At 58.5% G+C, this 18,599-nt stretch overlaps 1 protein-coding gene across 1 annotated transcript in view; it reads right to left on the bottom strand.

Moving 5' to 3' along the window:
• LOC119101858 (unconventional myosin-X-like) overlaps positions 1–18,598 on the bottom strand; it is a gene marked incomplete at its 5' end in the record, with an annotated part of 35,128 nt that extends 16,530 nt beyond the window's left edge. Inside the window, 26 exon segments of the mRNA XM_037225279.1 lie at positions 271–410; positions 1,479–1,753; positions 2,069–2,216; positions 2,455–2,613; positions 3,216–3,411; positions 3,966–4,076; positions 4,403–4,521; positions 5,519–5,656; positions 5,901–6,008; positions 6,461–6,577; positions 6,954–7,117; positions 7,562–7,736; positions 8,065–8,337; positions 8,497–8,604; positions 9,271–9,490; positions 10,408–10,440; positions 10,744–10,886; positions 11,350–11,418; positions 11,420–11,487; positions 12,106–12,263; positions 12,927–13,142; positions 13,637–13,779; positions 14,100–14,219; positions 14,221–14,343; positions 17,062–17,187; positions 18,434–18,598. Coding sequence (XP_037081174.1) covers positions 271–410; positions 1,479–1,753; positions 2,069–2,216; positions 2,455–2,613; positions 3,216–3,411; positions 3,966–4,076; positions 4,403–4,521; positions 5,519–5,656; positions 5,901–6,008; positions 6,461–6,577; positions 6,954–7,117; positions 7,562–7,736; positions 8,065–8,337; positions 8,497–8,604; positions 9,271–9,490; positions 10,408–10,440; positions 10,744–10,886; positions 11,350–11,418; positions 11,420–11,487; positions 12,106–12,263; positions 12,927–13,142; positions 13,637–13,779; positions 14,100–14,219; positions 14,221–14,343; positions 17,062–17,187; positions 18,434–18,598 — 3,815 coding nt within the window.
• Position 18,599: the final 1 nt, after the last annotated feature.

The raw sequence follows: 18,599 nt of genomic DNA, 5'->3' as shown, positions 1-18,599 counted from the left end.
GGGGAGGGGGGGGGGGGGGGCAGCGACTGCAGGGCTATGTTAGCGCTCAGGGACTCTGGTGTAACCGGGATTCGAACCTACACCCACACGTGGGAGCCGAAGATGCTGACCATTTGGCCATCACAACTTTCGAAATCACAGCGGGTCATGAGAGGCTCATCCCACGTCCAGGCAGCATTAACTGCCCCACACCAGCGATGCGACCACAGGAGCACAACTTCCAGACACCCCATTCGATATCGGCAAAGTGGGCGAAAGACAACGACGCACCTTCTCAGCGTGTTCTTGAAGAAATTGGACGTTGCCAAGTCGACGGGTTTCCTCATCATGTCAGCGTCGACCAGGTTCCTCCGGCACTGCACCACGTTATAGTGCAGTCGTATCCGGTCGTCGTTTGTGATGTGCTGAATCTGCGGCGCAGTCAGTTCGCCCGTCACATAATGACAGTGGCTGGCAGATAGAAAAGTAAAGGCGCGTTTCAAGCTGCGTATTATTATCATTGTTGTTTATATATATTTATATATATATATATATATATATATATATATATATATATATATATATATATATATATATATATGATCATAATCAGCAGGAACCTCGTAACACGCGTAGTGTTTTTATCTCCATCACCGTCCGTCCGACATCGCTATCCTGTTTACATCACAGGTTTCACGACTGAAACAGACCGCCTAACCCCGCGACCAGGTCTGCCCCCCCCCCCCCCCCGCCCCTGACGTCTGCAGCACCGAGCCCTACCGAGCGCTGTGACGGCTGACCCCCCCCCCCCGCCCCTGACGTCTGCAGCACCGAGCCCTACCGAGCGCTGTGACGGCTGACCCCCCCCCCCCCGCCCCTGACGTCACGCAGCACCGAGCCCTGCCGAGCACCGTGACCAGGTCTGCCCCCCCCCCCCCCGCCCCTGACGTCTGCAGCACCGAGCCCTGCCGAGCGCTGTGACGGCTGACCCCCCCCCCCCCGCCCCTGACGTCTGCAGCACCGAGCCCTGCCGAGCGCTGTGACGGCTGACCCCCCCCCCCCCGCCCCTGACGTCTGCAGCACCGAGCCCTGCCGAGCGCTGTGACGGCTGACCCCCCCCCCCCCCCCCCCGCCCCTGACGTCTGCAGCACCGAGCCCTGCCGAGCGCTGTGACGGCCGACCCCCCCCCCCCGCCCCTGACGTCTGCAGCACCCGAGCCCTGCCGAGCGCTGTGACGGCCGACCCCCCCCCCCCCCGCCCCTGACGTCTGCAGCACCGAGCCCTACCGAGCGCTGTGACGGCTGACCCCCCCCCCCCCCCGCCCCTGACGTCTGCAGCACCGAGCCCTGCCGAGCGCCGTGACCAGGTCTGCCCCCCCCCCCGCCCCTGACGTCTGCAGCACCGAGCCCTGCCGAGCACCGTGACCAGGTCTGCCCCCCCCCCGCCCCTGACGTCTGCAGCACCGAGCCCTGCCGAGCGCTGTGACGGCTGACGCTCACCCGGCGGCTGATGTTGTCCACCTCGCGGATCCAGGTGGCGTGCTCGGGCGAGTAGCTGGCGATCAGCGCGCCCATCTCGTCCTTCCAGCGCGCCTCGAACACGAACACCCGCTGCGCGTCGTGGTTGCGGTGCAGGTTGACGGTGATGAAGTCGTCCGAGGGGTCCAGCAGGATCGACTCGACGTCGCCGTACGGGAACTCGACGATGACGTACTTGTCGTCGGGCCGGATCAACAGGATGCCCTCGCAGTTGATGCCCATGTTGAGGTTGTTGCCTGTGAGTGGTGACAACGGGGGGGGGGGGGGAGGTGTCAGAATCTGACTGACACGCGCGGGAGATGGGCTGCCGGTGTTCCCTCGTTCACAAACTTGGCGGCTCGCATGGAACGACTTCACTGACCATGATTGTAGCACAGTCGTGCGCCGCGTCAAAGTGATGCACTGCCAATCTACGAAGCAGTTACTGTAGGTCAGAACGCAGACGTTTAACATGACGGCAAAAACATTCCGCAACAATCCCAGAAATAACTCAGGAAAACAGTGCGCCATATTTGATGGGCGCTGTCTTTTCCCATGCGAGCGTCACCCACCGTACGGCCAGTAGCCTTTGTACTTCACGGGGAACTGAGTGGTACCCCACACCGGGTACTGCATGACGCAAGACAGGTACCAGATCTTGGCCACCAGCTCCGACTTGCCCGAGCCGTACTGGTGGTGCGCATGCGCGATGATCGGCACCTGCGGGACAGAGACACCCCAGTTGGAGCACCGTCAGCCATGGACGTCTCATCCCCGCAGCAATCGAGGGAGACATTTGGACGCTAAGTGACCTGAGCTGTTGGCCGCAGCCCTTCCCGCAAAAAAAAAACTAACGGTTACGGAGCAGCTTGCGTATCGAGCAGCACATGTATCGTGGCAGCTGGTCTGCTGCGTCGCGACTGGTTGAACGGTGAGCTGGTCGTCCAGCGATACTGACCCAGTCGGGGCGCCGTTTGGTGGAGGCTACGCGCTGCGACAGGAAGGTGGCCACGTCCGAGTAGTGGTCGTACTTGTCCTTGGGGTCACCCAGCAGAACCTGGGCCTGCAGACCGGCCAGCTGCAGCGCCACCTTCTCGCTCACCGGCAAACTGTCACTCTGCAAACGGGCGGGGAGATGGCAGCACGGTCAAACAACACCGGCGTATCGCAGGGGTGGTAAACCCAACATAGTGATCGCCAACATGCACCGACTACAAACACTCTTGTACAAGCGCTATGCGCATTATAACTGCCCCGCGCAAGATGAATTGATGCGACTGATCTGATACGATAGAGCGCAGTTTGAGAGATCATCGTTGCCTATCATAAGACAGGCTCGAAACCGGGAAGGAATTCAAGAATGTAGATACCATAACATGCCACTGCACAACCAATCACAATCGATTCATGAATACGCCGCGGGCAAAAATTAGCATCAGCGCCATGATTCACAAAATATCTCTACGATTGCGGCACAGGCAGAGGTCGACCTCTCGCCACAGCGGACCCAGCGCCACCAAGACAAACACACGACTTGCTTACCGAAAACAGAAACACGTGGGCCGAACCACGACGTCGGGCGGCTACTGCCGTATTTCTCAAGCATGGACCCTCTCCAATCTCACGGCTTCGACTTATGCAAATGGATCGAAGAAAATCCAACCATTTAAATGGACTATTGAACAAAAGAAGCACCTTGCGCTGGGACCGTGTTCATACCTGCACCACCGAGTACACGGCCTGCGAGTAGAGCATGTGGACCTCGACCGGGTCGTTGGGGATCTCGCGGGTGGACTTGAAGAGCCGCTTCTTGAACAGGAAACGGTTCTCGCCGGCACCGACGCCGACGGCCGACTGGCGGCGCAGCATGGGCGAGCTGGCGGGCGACTCGGCCCGCGTCCGCTGCTGCTTCTCACTGGCCGGAGGGCGGGAGGGGGGCGTCAGAGGGAGGGAGCAGGAGAGGGTCCGCTGCTGTTTCTCACTGGCCGGAGGGCGGGGGGTCAGAGGGCGAGGGGGGAACGGAGAGGGCCCGCTGCTGCTTCCCACTGGCCGGAGGGCGGGGGCGTCAAAGGGCAAGGGAGCTGTGGGAGACACTAAAGAGAGCCCGCGGCACAGGATGACCGCGGGGGGAAGACAAAGGCGCCATCCGCACACATCTCGTCAAGCTAAGGTCGTTCACTGCGCGTTCACAGCAGACGACGCGGCTGAGCGTCAGAAGGGATTTGGAAAGAAGGTAACGATCAGCAATCGAATGCGCGATAAGGCACAATGAAGCAAAGGCTGGAGGACCGACTCACTCCGCTAATTCATCATATGGGGCCATTCCAGAACAACACAAAATTAATTGTCTATCACATAATAAATGGATGGATGGCCTTAATCTGATCCACCACGTGCCATCTGTGCGTTTCACAGGCACACGGCTAGAGAGCCGATGTCTCGCGCGCGCATCCAACGCCGCCGACTCACATCTCCCACGAGGAGATGACGTCATACAGGTACTCGTGCGACTTGACATGATGCTCGCCCTCCGCCGTCGCTTGGAACACCGCCCAGCCGTCCAGGTTCCAGAGGCCGATCCTGCCACCAGAGGGAGTGGTGCACGTTACGGGGCAGCTGGTCACGGCAGCAGCGGAGGGCGGAGAGGGGGGTATGGTGTTGGCGGGGCGCGGAGTTAGGGTGAGAACGCTGAGTTGGGGGGCGACTGGCGCAAGGTACAGCAAGACTCTACGCCGTGCGGCACAGTGCCTCCTTTGCGCGGAATCAAGCACAACAGACCTTACTCACGCAACGGCTTCGCATGCAGCCAGCAAATCTCTTTACACCGTTCAAATTCCCGAGAATCGTCCCGATGTGTGTAGCCGGCGCTTCGCCTCAAAGGCGGGACCACCGGCCCGGCCACCCACCTGTCAGCGATCTTGGTCATGGCGTCGGCAGCCGTGTCCATCGGGTGCACGTCCACCGCCTTGGTCATGCCGTCCAGGAAGAAGAAGCGGCACACGATGGTGCCCAGCCTCTTCATCGCCTGGAGCGAGCCGTACACTTGTCACCGGACCCACCACTGCTGAGGTCAGCGTCGGCTAAGTCGTCCACAGCCCAGCAACGCCCAGCACCGCTGAGGCGATCGGCGGGCATGGCGTCCACGACAGAACAACCAACGACATCTATTACAGCGTCGCCTGCACGTTACGAGCACGAGCCCACGGGTAACGGCGCGGCAGCCTGTCACTTCGACAGGGCGGGTCAGCACCAGATCCCAGACACCACGGCACATCTGGCGGCCGGTGACGGGGCTCACCGTAACCTCCACTGCTCTGGGCGGGTTAGCGCCAGACACCACGGCACATCTGGCGGCCGGTGACGGGGCTCACCGTAACCTCCACTGCTCTGGGCGGGTTAGCGCCAGACACCACGGCACATCTGGCGGCCGGTAACGGGCTCACCGTAACCTCTACTGCTCTGGGCGGGTTAGCGCCAGACACCACGGCACATCCGACGGCCGGTGACGGGATCACCGTAACCTCCACTGCTCTGGGCGGGTTAACGCCAGACACCACGGCACATCCGACGGCCGGTGACGGGATCACCGTAACCTTCACTGCTCTGGGCGGGTTAGCGCCAGACACCACGGCACATCCGACGGCCGGTGACGGGATCACCGTAACCTCCACTGCTCTGGGCGGGTTAGCGCCAGACACCGCGGCACATCTGGCGGCCGGTGACGGGATCACCGTAACCTCCACTGCTCTGGGCGGGTTAGCGCCAGACACCGCGGCACATCTGGCGGCCGGTGACGGGATCACCGTAACCTCCACTGCTCTGGGCGGGTTAGCGCCAGACACCACGGCACATCCGACGGCCGGTGACGGGGCTCACCGTAACCTCCACTGCTCTGGGCGGGTTAGTGCCAGACACCACGGCACATCCGACGGCCGGTGACGGGGCTCACCGTAACCTCCACTGCTCTGGGCGGGTTAGCGCCAGACACCACGGCACATCCGACAGCCAGTGACGGGGCTCACCGTAACCTCCACTGTGCTGGGCGGGTTTTTCCGGCAGGTCACGTGCGTGTGCTTGCAGTTCTCCAGGCACCACTGGACGTACTGGAGCGCTCGGCTGTCCGATGAGTACTGCGACTTGCGCAGGAAGCACACGAAGTACTGGACACGGAGAGAGCGGATGATCAGTGTGGCAGCCCACGAAAGGCCGGTGCGAGCAGCGACGCCAAGTTCTTATGGAAGCCAATCAGTCGGAGCACGTAGGTCTGACGTGTCTGGAAAGTTCCCGAGCAAACAGCCGCTCCTAAGGCCGGCGACCGACAATGCAGCACTTGAGTAGAACTTCATCCGGGCGCGCGCACTTCAGTGCACGGCGCAATACGCACTTCAGGGGAATGCCACGTACCTTGAAGAGTATTTTGCCCGGCGGAAACGAGACGACGCAGAGCGACAGGAGCAGCCAGACCCGGTCCAGCGACTCCTGTATGGGGTTATTGGTGATCTGTCGTATACACTGCCGACAGACAATGACCATATCATCGGTTAGTCATTACAAGCCAATCCGCCACTCCAGCTGCGTGTTTGAAGGCAAACACCGACGGCTAGTGAAATCGATGCATGAAGATATGCGCTTCCTACAACAGCAGGTCAGCGGTACACGTGACACAGCCTGTTATTACGACTGGTCTCGCTCGGTGGCCTCAAATCAATAACAGGGGTTAACCTTGGTCCGAGGATCTTGCGGCACACTCGCGCAAAACCGACGTGACGCCTCACCAGCGCACCAATCAACACACCACGATGCCAACTTTCGGATCACTTTGTCGCAATCCGCTGTGCAACACGGACTGCCTTCTGGTTCAAAGGCCCACAGTCATCATCGGAGGGCCGCCTGCAACATGTTTCAACCGAGAAGCCATATGACGGACAGTGGAAACAAATGCTACAATGTAGGAGAGAAATTACCTGAACGTAGATCTCATTCCTGAGCTCCTCCCGCTCGATTCCGTGCTGCACGATTGTCTGAATGGTTTTAATCTCCGTCTCCGGCTTCATATCGCCCTTGAGATATTGCTGCAGGTCCTGGAGACATCACAAAACGTATAACTGCATCAGTACCATGCGGCGCAAACACAAGCCGCCATGGTTTTTTCGCAAGATCGTGTCGAGGCTGCCCTTCACAATTGTCACGCGCACCCCGAAATAGGGCGTCTGACGATCACAAAGAATCTGAAGCGAGTTCATCCAAAACTCGATATCATCGCCTTCTCTTCCACGGAAGGGCATCTGAAAACATCACCTGAAACTTCCAGACTCTCAGCACTGTCAAGAGCCGCCAGCTCCTTGCCACCACAACCCAATACCAGCGGGCGCTTCTCGCTTCCCATCAAGCCCACTACCGCACGCCACCGGAGCCTCAGTCCGGAGTCTCCCATCGCGGTGACGTGGAGGCGCGTACCTTGAATATGGCGCAGGCAATGTCCACGTCGTCCGGGTCGTACATGTGCACATGCGAGGTGGGTATGTGCGGCGCCTTGGTGTACGTGATCATCTCATACTTTGGCAGGTAGTCGACAGAGCCGCCGGCGCGGCTGCGGCGGCTCAGGGTCGAGATGATGGCGCCTATGGGCAGCACGGGGACGCGGTCACCGGAGCTGGGGCGTCACCGGCCAGTCCCCCTGATGTCGCATACACCTGGCTGGCTCGCATGGTCACGCGCTCTCCGCGAACGTCACGAAACCTGGAGGCCGTAGCTGTAGAACAAACTCAGCGCCACGCGAGTTACAAATACGCGCCCGCGTTTTATCGTGTTCGGTTGCTCACATGTTCGTTTTATCCTTTGTTTGCCGTTCGTTTGCCAAAAAAAATGTCATCAGCAATGGATCGATGGCCAAACGCGATTAATCGCTGAAACCTCGCCGCATGGTCCCTCGGTAAATCACGTCAAACCACCGATACTCCACAGCGTGATCTCTCGGCAGCTCCCGTCATACCATTGAAACCTCGCCACGTGGTCTCTCGGTGGCTTCCGTCATCGAGCGGTGCCCGGTCGAAGAGCGGCCTCACCCTCTGGCACGCGCTCGTGCATGTTGAAGTAGCGCTCGGCAAACTCGATCATGTCGTGGTGCTCCTCCTGCTCGGGCTTAGCGTCATCGAGCCGCTCGAGCTCCTGCAGCTCCTGCAGCTTGCGCTCAACGCGCTGTCGGCGCCGCTGCTCGCGCTCGTCCTCCTCCTGAGATATCTGCGACAGGTCAGCGGGGGTCAGCGGGATTACCGTCCCTGGGCCCAGGAGGACAGGTCAGCGGGGTTACCGTCACTAAGCCCAGGAGGACAGCCGTGCGGGCGGTAGACCGACGGCAGGTGTGGGGTAAAGCAGACAAAGACATGCACATGTGATCCCCCACACAATGGTCAGAAAGACGCAAATGAGAATCACCTTGATATTTTACCACGGCGCCCATCGGCACTAAATTAATTACCATTACGCTTATCCGGGCGGAAATCCTGCAGTTTCAGCATGAAACGAAACAAAATGAAACATCGCCGCCACTCGCTACAGCCCCACTTACCGACGCGCGGCGGCTGCCGTTCCTACTGCCGTTGCGACTGCGGCTGGGACTCTGCGCCTGGCTAGCGATGCGGGCGCGGCCGCCCGGCGAGCCGCTGCGCAGCCGGTGGCGCGCGGCGCGCTGCACCTTCTCCAGACCGGCGTGCGCCGGCAGACCGGGCGGCGGCCCCGGCGGTGGCACCGACGGGATGGCCGGCGGCGCCGGCTCCGGGTCGCTCGGCGCCTTCTTGTTGTTGACCAGGATGCTCTCGTAGATGGGCTCCTTGGGGATACGCTCGACCGGCGGCGGGCGTGGGCACGCCGCCCGGCCGGTTGCCGTACAGCTCCTCCCGGGCGGCGGCAGGATGACGTCGCCCAGCTCGGCGCCGCTGCCGGGTGCCGCCGGCGGCGGCGGCGGCAGCGCGCACGGCTCGGCCGGCTCGGCGGCGCGCGCCGGGGGCTCCGACGCGTCGTCCGGGAGCAGCGACGGGTGCGGCAGCGTGGGCGTGGAGGCGGCCGAGCGGCGCGGCTCGGCGGCGCGCCGGTCGGAGAGCTCGTCCATCTGGCGGCGGGCGGCGGCGGTTAACGGCCGGCGGACGCCGCGGCCGGGTGACAGCTGGGCTCTGAGGGATGGGCACGAGCCGAACACCAACCGGCCGCTCGGAAGACGCCCCGGGAACGATCAACACTGTGTTATGTGTAGCCTTGCTGAGGCCAGCTGAAACTAGGCTCGGGTCGTGCCGATCACCATATTTTCCCTTTAAACGGCTACCCCCCAGCTCTTCGCCTCCCTCTGCTCGTCTCAAACGCTGCGTCCTACTAAACAATACAGGCCAAATCGTCGCTCGACAGACGCACCACGCAACACGCAGCAACATGCAGCAACACGAGAATACTGAGCTCTGACCACTCCGTTATTATGAACTTTATGGCACATTGCTCTGCTTGCCTTGGCCAGATCATTTTAGTCAGGCTTTTCTGATAACACGCGCATCTCAGTTCCCATTTCATCGACCATCGCCAACCCGATTATACCGAACTCACTGATAATTCGACTGATCTACGCCAGCCCCGCATTAACTCCGCCGACTTCCCCCAAGAAGTTCGATTGTCTTTGACCAATTTAACTACAACTTCGATGACTTGTTTCCCATCCTGCTACCTCAACCGACCCGTTCTACCGCCTCCACCGGCCTATTCTACCACCTCCACCGGACCGTCTACTGACCTCCACCAGCACGGTTTGCTCCAGCTCCTCCAGGTTCTCGCGGATCTCGTTGACAACGCTGCTCTGTCCCGAGTTCATGTCGCTGAGGAAGGAGAACAGGTTGTCCAGGTCGACGGAGACCGAGGACTTGGCGCGGCCTGGCTGTGCCTCCGCCGCCGACAGCTTCATGTTCAGGTGGTCGGCGATCTCGGTCATCTCGTCGATCTCCTCCTGGATCAGCCTGCGACGAGCAGCGAGATGTTGAATTGCGCGGGCGCGAATGGCCGTCGGTTCAGCGGTCCACCCTTCCCGCCCGTCAGAGGGGGGGCGCTTCGACAGTGAGCAGACGGGGAGCAGACGCGGCGGCGGAAAAGACCAATCACGTCCAACAACGTATTTACAGCTGTCCTCAAGGTGGGCGACAAGTATCATCGAGTTCAATGGCTGATCAGCCTACGCTCAGAGCTCAACTCTGGCGCGCCGCTAAAAAAAAGCAAACCACCTCGAGATGGGCATGCCTTGGTCGTGTTTAGTCCATTGCGCTAAATGGTGCCGCCAGCTTGTTGTGGTAAGGTTGGGAGCTTCGTTGGAGGAACACGGTCATTTTTCGTATTAACACCAAGGATAATGAATCATCAGGAAACCAGCAAACGCGTCGCTTCGCTGCACTTCGCTGCAGTAAGCGCGATAAGCCACCTTATTAGGATAGGCTTGGGCTTTGTCCAGAAATCATAGTTATTCGGTATCTTTTGCATCATGGAATATGAATCATGACAAAACTACGATGCGACATCATTTGCACAAAGACTGCCAAGTCGTCAACGGAACCCTATACAGCATACAAAGAAGTCATACATTTTTACCATGACTATCTACAGGTTGCGCAACACTCAGAGTATCTTGTAGTTATATATATATATATATATATATATATATATATATATATATTGTTGGATATTATATCGTATCTGAGACAGATACTATATAAAAATAAAATTATCACGTTTTGTCATGCAGAGGCCATCAAACACAGTGGCAGGCTAGATCGTCATTTCAACATGGACATCGCCGTCCCCGTCACCATTGCAGTAACACTCGGTCCGTATGGCCAGAAGCTGGAAGCCTCTGCTGCGATTCTCCTGCTCCAGGTGCACTTACTTTCCATTCTGCTGGGCCTCGGGCGGCGGCGGCCTAGAAGCAGATCGAGGACACACGGTTACCGTGCGCTCTCAATGAGAGAAGCCCGCCAGTAGGCCTCGGCCGTGTCAGCGATACAGCCTTTTAAGCCAGCGCGAGGCGCAAGCAAGCGGTGTAAGCCGGGCGGCGGTGGGGTTTCCCGACGCTCCGCGTCACGAACGTAGCGCACCAGTAAAACACTGGGCGGACTCAAACCGGGCAAACGGCCCCCAATCGCGCTCCTGAAATATTTTCGGCCGGCCGTATGGCAACGTTTGCAAGCAAAGCAGCAGTCAAGTTCCGCGAAGCCTGTCATACTTTTCCTCGTCTTCCAGCCGTTTGCGCGCCTCCTCTTCCATCTCCAGGCGTCGCTCCTCCTCTTTTCGTTTCTCCTCCTCCAGCTTTTCCCGCCGCTGGCGCTCCTCCTCTATGGCTCTCATCTCACGCAGCGCGGCGGCCACCTGCAACCCAGCCCGGGTCGCCATGGCAACGGGAGCAGGCTGTGGCGCCGAGCTGCCAGCTTGTGGCAGAAGGTCCGCGGACAAGGAGCATCAAAACTGAAGTGATACAATTTGCGTCTACGTAGCGTGAATACCTTATCCGCACAATTCCAGAAGCGCTAGCACTAGGACTACCACCATTTTGGAGGCATCAGTGCTTGCAGTGCAGTGCTTCCACTTATTTACCACAAACACATTTGACCGGGCTGAGGGCGACATGAACCGCACTGTCGCCACGTTGGCCATTCGGCTGAAGCTTTTACTGGGTGCATGTGCTGGCGACAGCCTCCGCGCGCCGAAGTCTGCCCGACAGACCAGGCCCGACTGCCGCGGCTAGTTTCCCCGCTGGCAGCCAGCCGCCGCTGCCGTGTCCCGTCCCCGCACGCCGCTGAGCTGTCAGCGGCCGCCCGGATGGCCCGCTCACCTCTCTGGCGAACATGCCGCGCAGGTGGCTCTGCAGCACCACCACGGCGCGTCGCTGCCGCAGGAACAAGCAGCCGCTGCCGCTTGGCGCGGTAGTGGCGCTGTAGGCAGCGCACCGCCTCCAGCTTCTCCCGGTACGCTGCGGCGGCCGGGCGCCGTCAGTGGGGGGAGGGGGGGGGGGGAGGGCTCCCTGGACAGTCCGTACAGCAGCACCACCGGCCGGTGGGGGCGGCGCCGAGGACGTCTCGTCGGTAGAGCACGCACGCCATCAGCGCATGAGCGCAGACCAGCACGTCAGCACACGCCACTGCCGTTTGTGGTACCATGTAGAAATACGTTTGAGGACGTGCTTTTCTGAGACTCATGTTATTATTACGCATGACGCTATATTTTGAATAATGACTACTGACATCAATCCATAGGTTATATGGTAGGTAGCACAGGACTACATCACGTGTCTCTCACAGAGGCTCACGCGGAGGCTTTCGTGTCGGCTTGATCCTGACAAATACCCCCAAAAGTCGCAAAATTCTGACCAATTGCAAAATCTGAGGCTAGACTGTCGGCATTCCAGCTTAACAGTTCGCATTTCTGCCTCCCGACATCACAAAAATGAGCGAACCCAGCATACAACCAATGCCTGCGATTGATGAACTACAGTCATGCCAACCCAACCAAAACACCATGCAACCCTCTACGCGCCACCCGGCTGGGAAACACCGCACCAGCTCCTTGCTCCGCAGGGCATCAGACGCACCTTTCCGCCGGACGTAGCCGCGGTAGATCTTCTGCGCGCACACAGCCGACCGGTGCACCAGCGCCGTGCGCTTGTCCTCCAGCGGCTCGTGCACACAGTGGCGCAGGAACATCTTGGTCTTGCCCATCTGCCACTCCCGCTCCGGCAGGGCCGTGCTGCTTCATGATGAACCTGCCGCCCGCCGAGCGCAGTGGTCAGCAGGCGGGGCGGGGTCGCGGTGCGTGAGCATCGACACGGGACACCGGCTCTGGCTTCCGCGAACCTCGCTAGTTTGTGGGACCGCGGCGCTACAGCCGAGCATTGTGCTGGTCACCGCTGAACACGGGCAGGCTGTAGACCGCCTACAGCGTACCGGATGCGCTAGTGATGTTTTGCGATGGAAACTTTCTGTTTGCGCAAGCTGGTGTCTCCTGAAAGTTTCTTTGAACAGCTCTGTCACCAGGTTTTTAAGTACATTGGGTAAAACTCGTGGATAGCTATCTGTAAAACGAGTCGAAGCTGCAGTGTGGCGCCACTGGTACCCTTGATAAACTGCGGCCCTCCCCGTCACGATTTGTAGTGCGGCGTTACTCAGTACAAACCTGCGGTCCACTGCCGCTACCTGCTGCCCCAATCGGGGTCATGTCAAACACTGGCATCCCTGGCGCAACTCCAGACTGACCTGCAGCCCTCCGCCGCCGTCTGCTGCTTCCACCGACGCCCCGTCAGACACTGGTCCAGCTGGCGCCATCCGTTACTGACCTGTGACCCTCCGCCGCCGTCTGCTGCCTCCACCGACGCCCCATCAGATACTGGTCCAGCTGACACCGCCCGTTACTGACCTGCAGCCCTCCGCCGCCGTCTGCTGCTTCCACCGACGCCCCGTCAGACACTGGTACCGCTGGCAGAACTCCAGCAGCGGCAGGTGGATGGGGAAGCCCTGCTTGCGAATCTTGATGATATCGAGCATGCCCAGGTACTTGAGCTGGTCCAGCACCAGAGGGTCGTCGTAGCAGTGAGACTGCTTCTTGCCGTTCGGCTTGATACACCTCACGTACCTGAAGCCAACGTGCCGGCTGGGTAATGGCTCTGACCCAAAAACAGTCTAGCGGCGCCTGTCTCTGACGTGGATACACAGCTTTCCAGGCAGGGCTCGGATTTAGGGACATCAATGATCCTTGTGTTAACACAAAGCCATTTGCGCGGTTACCTCATGTGTTGATTACAAAACAACGGCAGAAGTTCACACATGAGGTTCAATAGCACAAGAAGATGAAACGAGAAGCGCAAGCATTGTCAGTGAAATACCTCTATCAAGCTTTGAAGACTTAAATTTAATATTCTAGCCTTAAACATTAAAGTTTTGATGTCAACACGACGTCGACATCGACGAATACTCGCTGCGATGCAACAAGGGCAGAGGAAACTACGAAGCAGCGGTTATCCAGTCAGTATACACGGACAGAACGCCTACGGCCAGTGTCTGTCCTGTCCGGGCAGCCGCGCCCCTGATCAGCATCCCGGGGTCTCAGTCCCGACCCTGGCCGCGCACCAGGGGTTGCTGCTCGGCAGGAGGTCGACCAACGCCTGCAGCTGCTGCCTGAAAGCGTCGCTGACAGTCGGCTTGCCCTTGGAGGTGCCGCGCGACACGGTGCTGCTCATGGTGCCCGTGCGCGACATGCAGCTCAGCAGGTCCTGGCGGAGGTGCGGGACCGCCGTTAGGTGCCGGCGGGCCGGCGCTGACGAGGCACTCCGCCGCTCGGGCCGCGGTGAGGGAGGCGGCAGGAGCCACCGAGGACAGCGCCGGGTGCGCAAACTGACGGCGCTACACGCGCCCGCGAACACGGCATATGACGCGCTCACGGGCAGCTGGAGTTAAGACTGTGCCGGTTTAAGATGCTTTAGGCAAGCGCATCGGCAAAAGTTGGCGTACTACTTGGACGCGCTGTCGCCATGGCAACAGCGAAGAGAGATGCTGGCATCCGACAGCGCGTGCCTGTCCGCCCTCTCCGCACCTGGAACTGCGCCAACTCTTCCACAAACTTGTTCTTGGAGCGGCTCATGAAGTCGAAGAAGAGGTCCTGCTGCGAGTCGCGGTTCTTGTCGACGAAGCCGGTGATGTTGTAGGTGACGCGGGCCAGCATAGTGACACACGCCGAACTCCGATTCCCAATTTTCTCCTGTCCCTCGCGCCTTGATGTAGTACGGATGCACCTCGAACTCCTGGTGCAGCTTGGAGAGGTACGTCTCGTCCGAGCCCTGCCGCGCAGCGGTGGTGTCAGCGCGGTAGAGTCAGGGGCCAGCACGATCAGGTTCAGAGCATCACCACAGCCAGTTCAGGCGCCAGTACGGTCGGGTCATGCTTCAGCACGGTCGGGCCAGCGTCCAGGACGGTCGGGTCAGGCGTCAGCACGGTCATGGTCAGGCGTCAGCACGGTCAGGTCAGGCGTCAGCACGGTCAGGTCAGGCGTCAGTACGGTCATGTCATGCACCAGCACGGTCAGGTCAGGCGTCAGCAACGGTCACGTCAAGGCGTCAGCACGGTCGGGTCAGGCGTCATCACGGTCGGGCCGGGCGTCAGTACGATAGGGTCAGGCGTCAGCACGGTCGGGTCATGCGTCAGTACGGTCGGGCCAGGGCGTCAGTACGGTCGGCCAGGCCTCAGCACGGTCGGGTCAGGGCGTCAGCACGGTTGGATCGGGCGTCAGCACGGTCTGGGCAGGCGTCACCACAGTGGGCCATGCGTCAGCACTGGAGGCGGGCCTTTCAACCGGTCGCCCGCCTGACTTGCATCCGAGGTACCTCTTGACACCGTTGTCTGCAAGCCCCCTGACACCCTCGCGCCCCTGGCCGATCTGCTGCACCCGTCGCCCCCGAGCCTGGGTACACCCCCTGCGTCTTAACCGCGTCAGGAAGCGCGGGAAGTTGCTAGAAGTTGCCAGTCAGGCGGGCGACCGATGAGAAGCCGCCTCTAACAACCCAGACCGTCTTAATTCATCCATCTCCCACGAATTAGTGACCACGAGAGCCCGGCCGTACTCGCCGCCGCACAAAGAACCTACAATAGCACCCGGCTGGAGACTGAGTCACAAACCCCGCGGCATTTCCTCTACATAAATGCTGCTAATAAAACTGCCGAACTATCCACAAAAGGAAGCGGCATGTACAATACGATGAAATAAACATGCAAAATAGTTGGGGTAGGTCAGTAATGCTAAGCGAATGTGGGCAAGCGGAAGGTAACAGTGATGTGTGCCAGAGCAAGTAAGGCCAGTGTAAAGTAAGTTGGAGAAAAGCAACATCTGATACGGCGGCGGCGCAATGCAGGTGGTCTTACCACTTTTCGACCAGGCACGATTGTTATGAGGCAAGTGGCAGCGGTGGCAAAGCAGTCTCATTTCCAATAAGGCTTTACATTTAATGAGAAAAGCCACCGCCTTACATACTTAACCAATCGCACCGCAACATGACCAGTCTCACCCGCTGATGACCGCTCCATTTGCACTATGTACGCGCTTTATTTACCCGGCGGGCACAGCAAAAAACTGGTCGAGAATCGCCTCACAGACATCTCCCTGCTTTGACCTTGGCCTGATCTTCCAGACACCGTTCAGCGCCCGAGCGTCAGCTGGCTTTAAATCCTGCCCGATCAAAAACCACTGGCCTCCCTCCCCACCGCCGTCCGTCCGGCGGCAGAGCTCCGCGGTGTGGGTATGAGGTGCTGGTGGGATGGTGGGGTGGGGGGGGGGGGGGGGGGGGGGGAGGGGAGGGGCTGCACATCGGCTGGCCGGTCGATCCGCCCACGCCGGCCGGCTCAGTTCAGACAGAGCTCGCCCGCGAACGGCCGGCTCGAGCCGAGCTCGGCTCAGCAGCCAGGCCACCGCTGAGACGAGGCTGGCGGTAAAGGCGGCTCAGAGGAGATCGGCATTGGGGCTGGGAGCGCAGACGGCACAAGGCGGAGGCAGCGGCTGGTTTGGGAGCGAAGACGGCACAAGGCGGAGGCAGCGGCTGGGCTGGGAGCAGACGGCACAAGGCGGAGGCAGCGGCTGGGCTGGGGGTAAATACGACACAGAAGAGGCCCTGGTGCGACGGGAGGAGGAGCAGGCGTGTGACAGGAGCGAGATTCGGAGGCGCACGACAGATGTGCAGGCAGAGGCTGGACACGGATGGGACACAGTCGTGTCGTGAGACAGCCGGGGAACACGAGTGGAGCCGATGTGGGGAAAGAGATGGGACACATGCGTGGAGCAGGCGGGGCGGGCAGACAGCACGCGGACAGCAGAAGTCAGGACAGCAGCAGAGTGCAGTTGGGCTACAGCGTCACATACGCGGGAGGGTGCAGGGTGAAGCCCAGCACACGAGCGTGCCAGCTGCCACCGAGTGCCGACGAGTGACGACGTGGATGTCACAGGCAGGCATTGACAAATCAGAAATGTTTGTGGATTGTGAAAACGTTAGTAGTAGCCGTGTTCAGAAACAAATATTGCGAGAAATGCATCAACAATCTGACTTGTTCATGCTCCCAAAGGCCCCCGCCGCGAACAAATTGCGATACTTTAGCGAGGCGGTGGTCTCTCTCGCATCTAGTAATGCTCCTCATCAACAGCTTTCAACTGTGCCGTAAAATAATGCATGAGAATTCGCCTTTCAAGCGGTATCAGCCAGTTCTTTTTTGCTCGCGAATAGCTTACCTGAATTAGAAAAGCACCTATGAGCACACAATAGTTTATGGCAGCGACTCATAAATATTAATATCCAATTTCCCAGAAAACAAACATCGTGCAATAAGCCTCTTGTGCAAACGTTTCAAAACTCCTAGAGAGAATGAATGTAAGGTAATGGCGCACCCAACATCGGTGCTTCTTCGAAAGTTGTTGCAGCAGTCCACAGGCCAACGTCAAAACACTCACGACTGCATCGAGAGGCAATGAGAGGCACAGCAATCACAAATGCACAGCACGTTTCCAATCAACCAACCTTTGGCATTCGGCATTCTTCCGAGAGAAGCTTGAGAATGCAGCGAGGGGGCTTCTCTATCAACTCCAGGCATTCGGAGTTGTCGGAGAACTTGATGTGAGAAAACTTTATCTCCTCTTGTCGATACTGAAAGTGAAGACATGGATCAGCGGGAAGAGAGCAATTCTGACAAAGCCGACCGCCATGGCGGCCGCCCCAGCACTTTCAGACCCCAAAGCCCAAGCGATCTGGCCCTATTCGAACCCACGCATGCGTGAACTTAACAATTAAAATCCAGGGGGTTTTAATAGGGGTTATGTCACATTAAGTCCTGGGGACCAATACACCAGCATGATAATCTAAAGTAGCTGACGCAGGTGAATAGAACATAAAATGCGGTGGCAAGAGAATCACTAAATGACCATCAAATGACGTCATGAAATGCATCACTACCCGTGACAAATCACACGACAAAATCCATACCCAAATTGTCAATGGTGGCGGACAAGACATGCACAAAGATCTCCCGGGCTTTTCGCGTTTAATTTGCAATCCAGTTAGTTTGTGGACATTTTTGCAGTTATTAAAACATTTATCTCACGCATTCGCTACTTCACAGGATATTTGTGACACACGATATTCATATCCAGATGCATCGAGTCTCTTTATGAAAAAAACATTCTTATTTTAGTACAAGGTACGGCGCACAATTCATCGCAGTCAAAACTAGTTCCATTCACGCTTCAAAACAATGTTTTAGCCTCGTCAACGGTTGATAATCCGCCCCGCATGGTCAGCTGGCTGAGTTTGGGGGTCCGTCGTCTGGCGCTACAAAGCGCAAAAAAACCATGTCTCACCAATCAGACTGAGCAGAAATACAAACAAACCCCTGGCAAACACACCAACCCACACGCATGACAAAATGCGCGGGGTTGGCTTTACGGCAGCCGACAATTAAAATGTGATAAGGGAGCAGACGACGAAATGATTGATAGGGTTTGTCAGCCCTCATGAGACAAAGAGGACATCCAATATCCCTTCGTTTCCATTCATTATTTCGGAGACGGAAATTACGCCCGCACCTTCAAAATACGTTCCGTTCACACATGCAAAATCCAAAACAGTTTTATATTTTTACAGATGAACGTCTAATGTTGCTGCTGAACAAGGATATTTGTATGGTCTGCTGCGAAACCATTCCAACATGCCGTATCATATCATCGCCAAATTGGTCGGCCGTTTCCTCCAACGCAAACACCCCATGTAAACAAACCACCAAATTACAAACATTCCCCCTGTGGCTTCCAAAGCATGAAACGCCACGATGCCGGGAGTAAGACATCCACCCAAGCAGCAATGCCTACGTTCTGACGAAACAAAGCAACGTCACCCCCGCCTCCTGCTCCAGCGCGAACACGTAGTGGTTGAAGAACGTGTGCAGCTTCTCGTTGGTGTAGTTAATACAGAGCTGCTCGAACGAGTTCTTGCCGAAGTTCTCGAAGCCGAAGATGTCCAGCACGCCCAAGAAGGCGCCACTGTCCTTGCCCGGGTTGGTGCAG

The sequence above is a fragment of the Pollicipes pollicipes genome, unplaced genomic scaffold, assembly GCF_011947565.3.
Source record: "Pollicipes pollicipes isolate AB1234 unplaced genomic scaffold, Ppol_2.1 Scaffold_2555;HRSCAF=2994_pilon_pilon_pilon, whole genome shotgun sequence".
Lineage (NCBI taxonomy): Eukaryota > Metazoa > Arthropoda > Thecostraca > Pollicipedomorpha > Pollicipedidae > Pollicipes > Pollicipes pollicipes.
The sequence above is the reverse complement of the archived record's forward strand: the minus strand, read 5'-3'. Positions and strand labels throughout refer to the sequence as shown.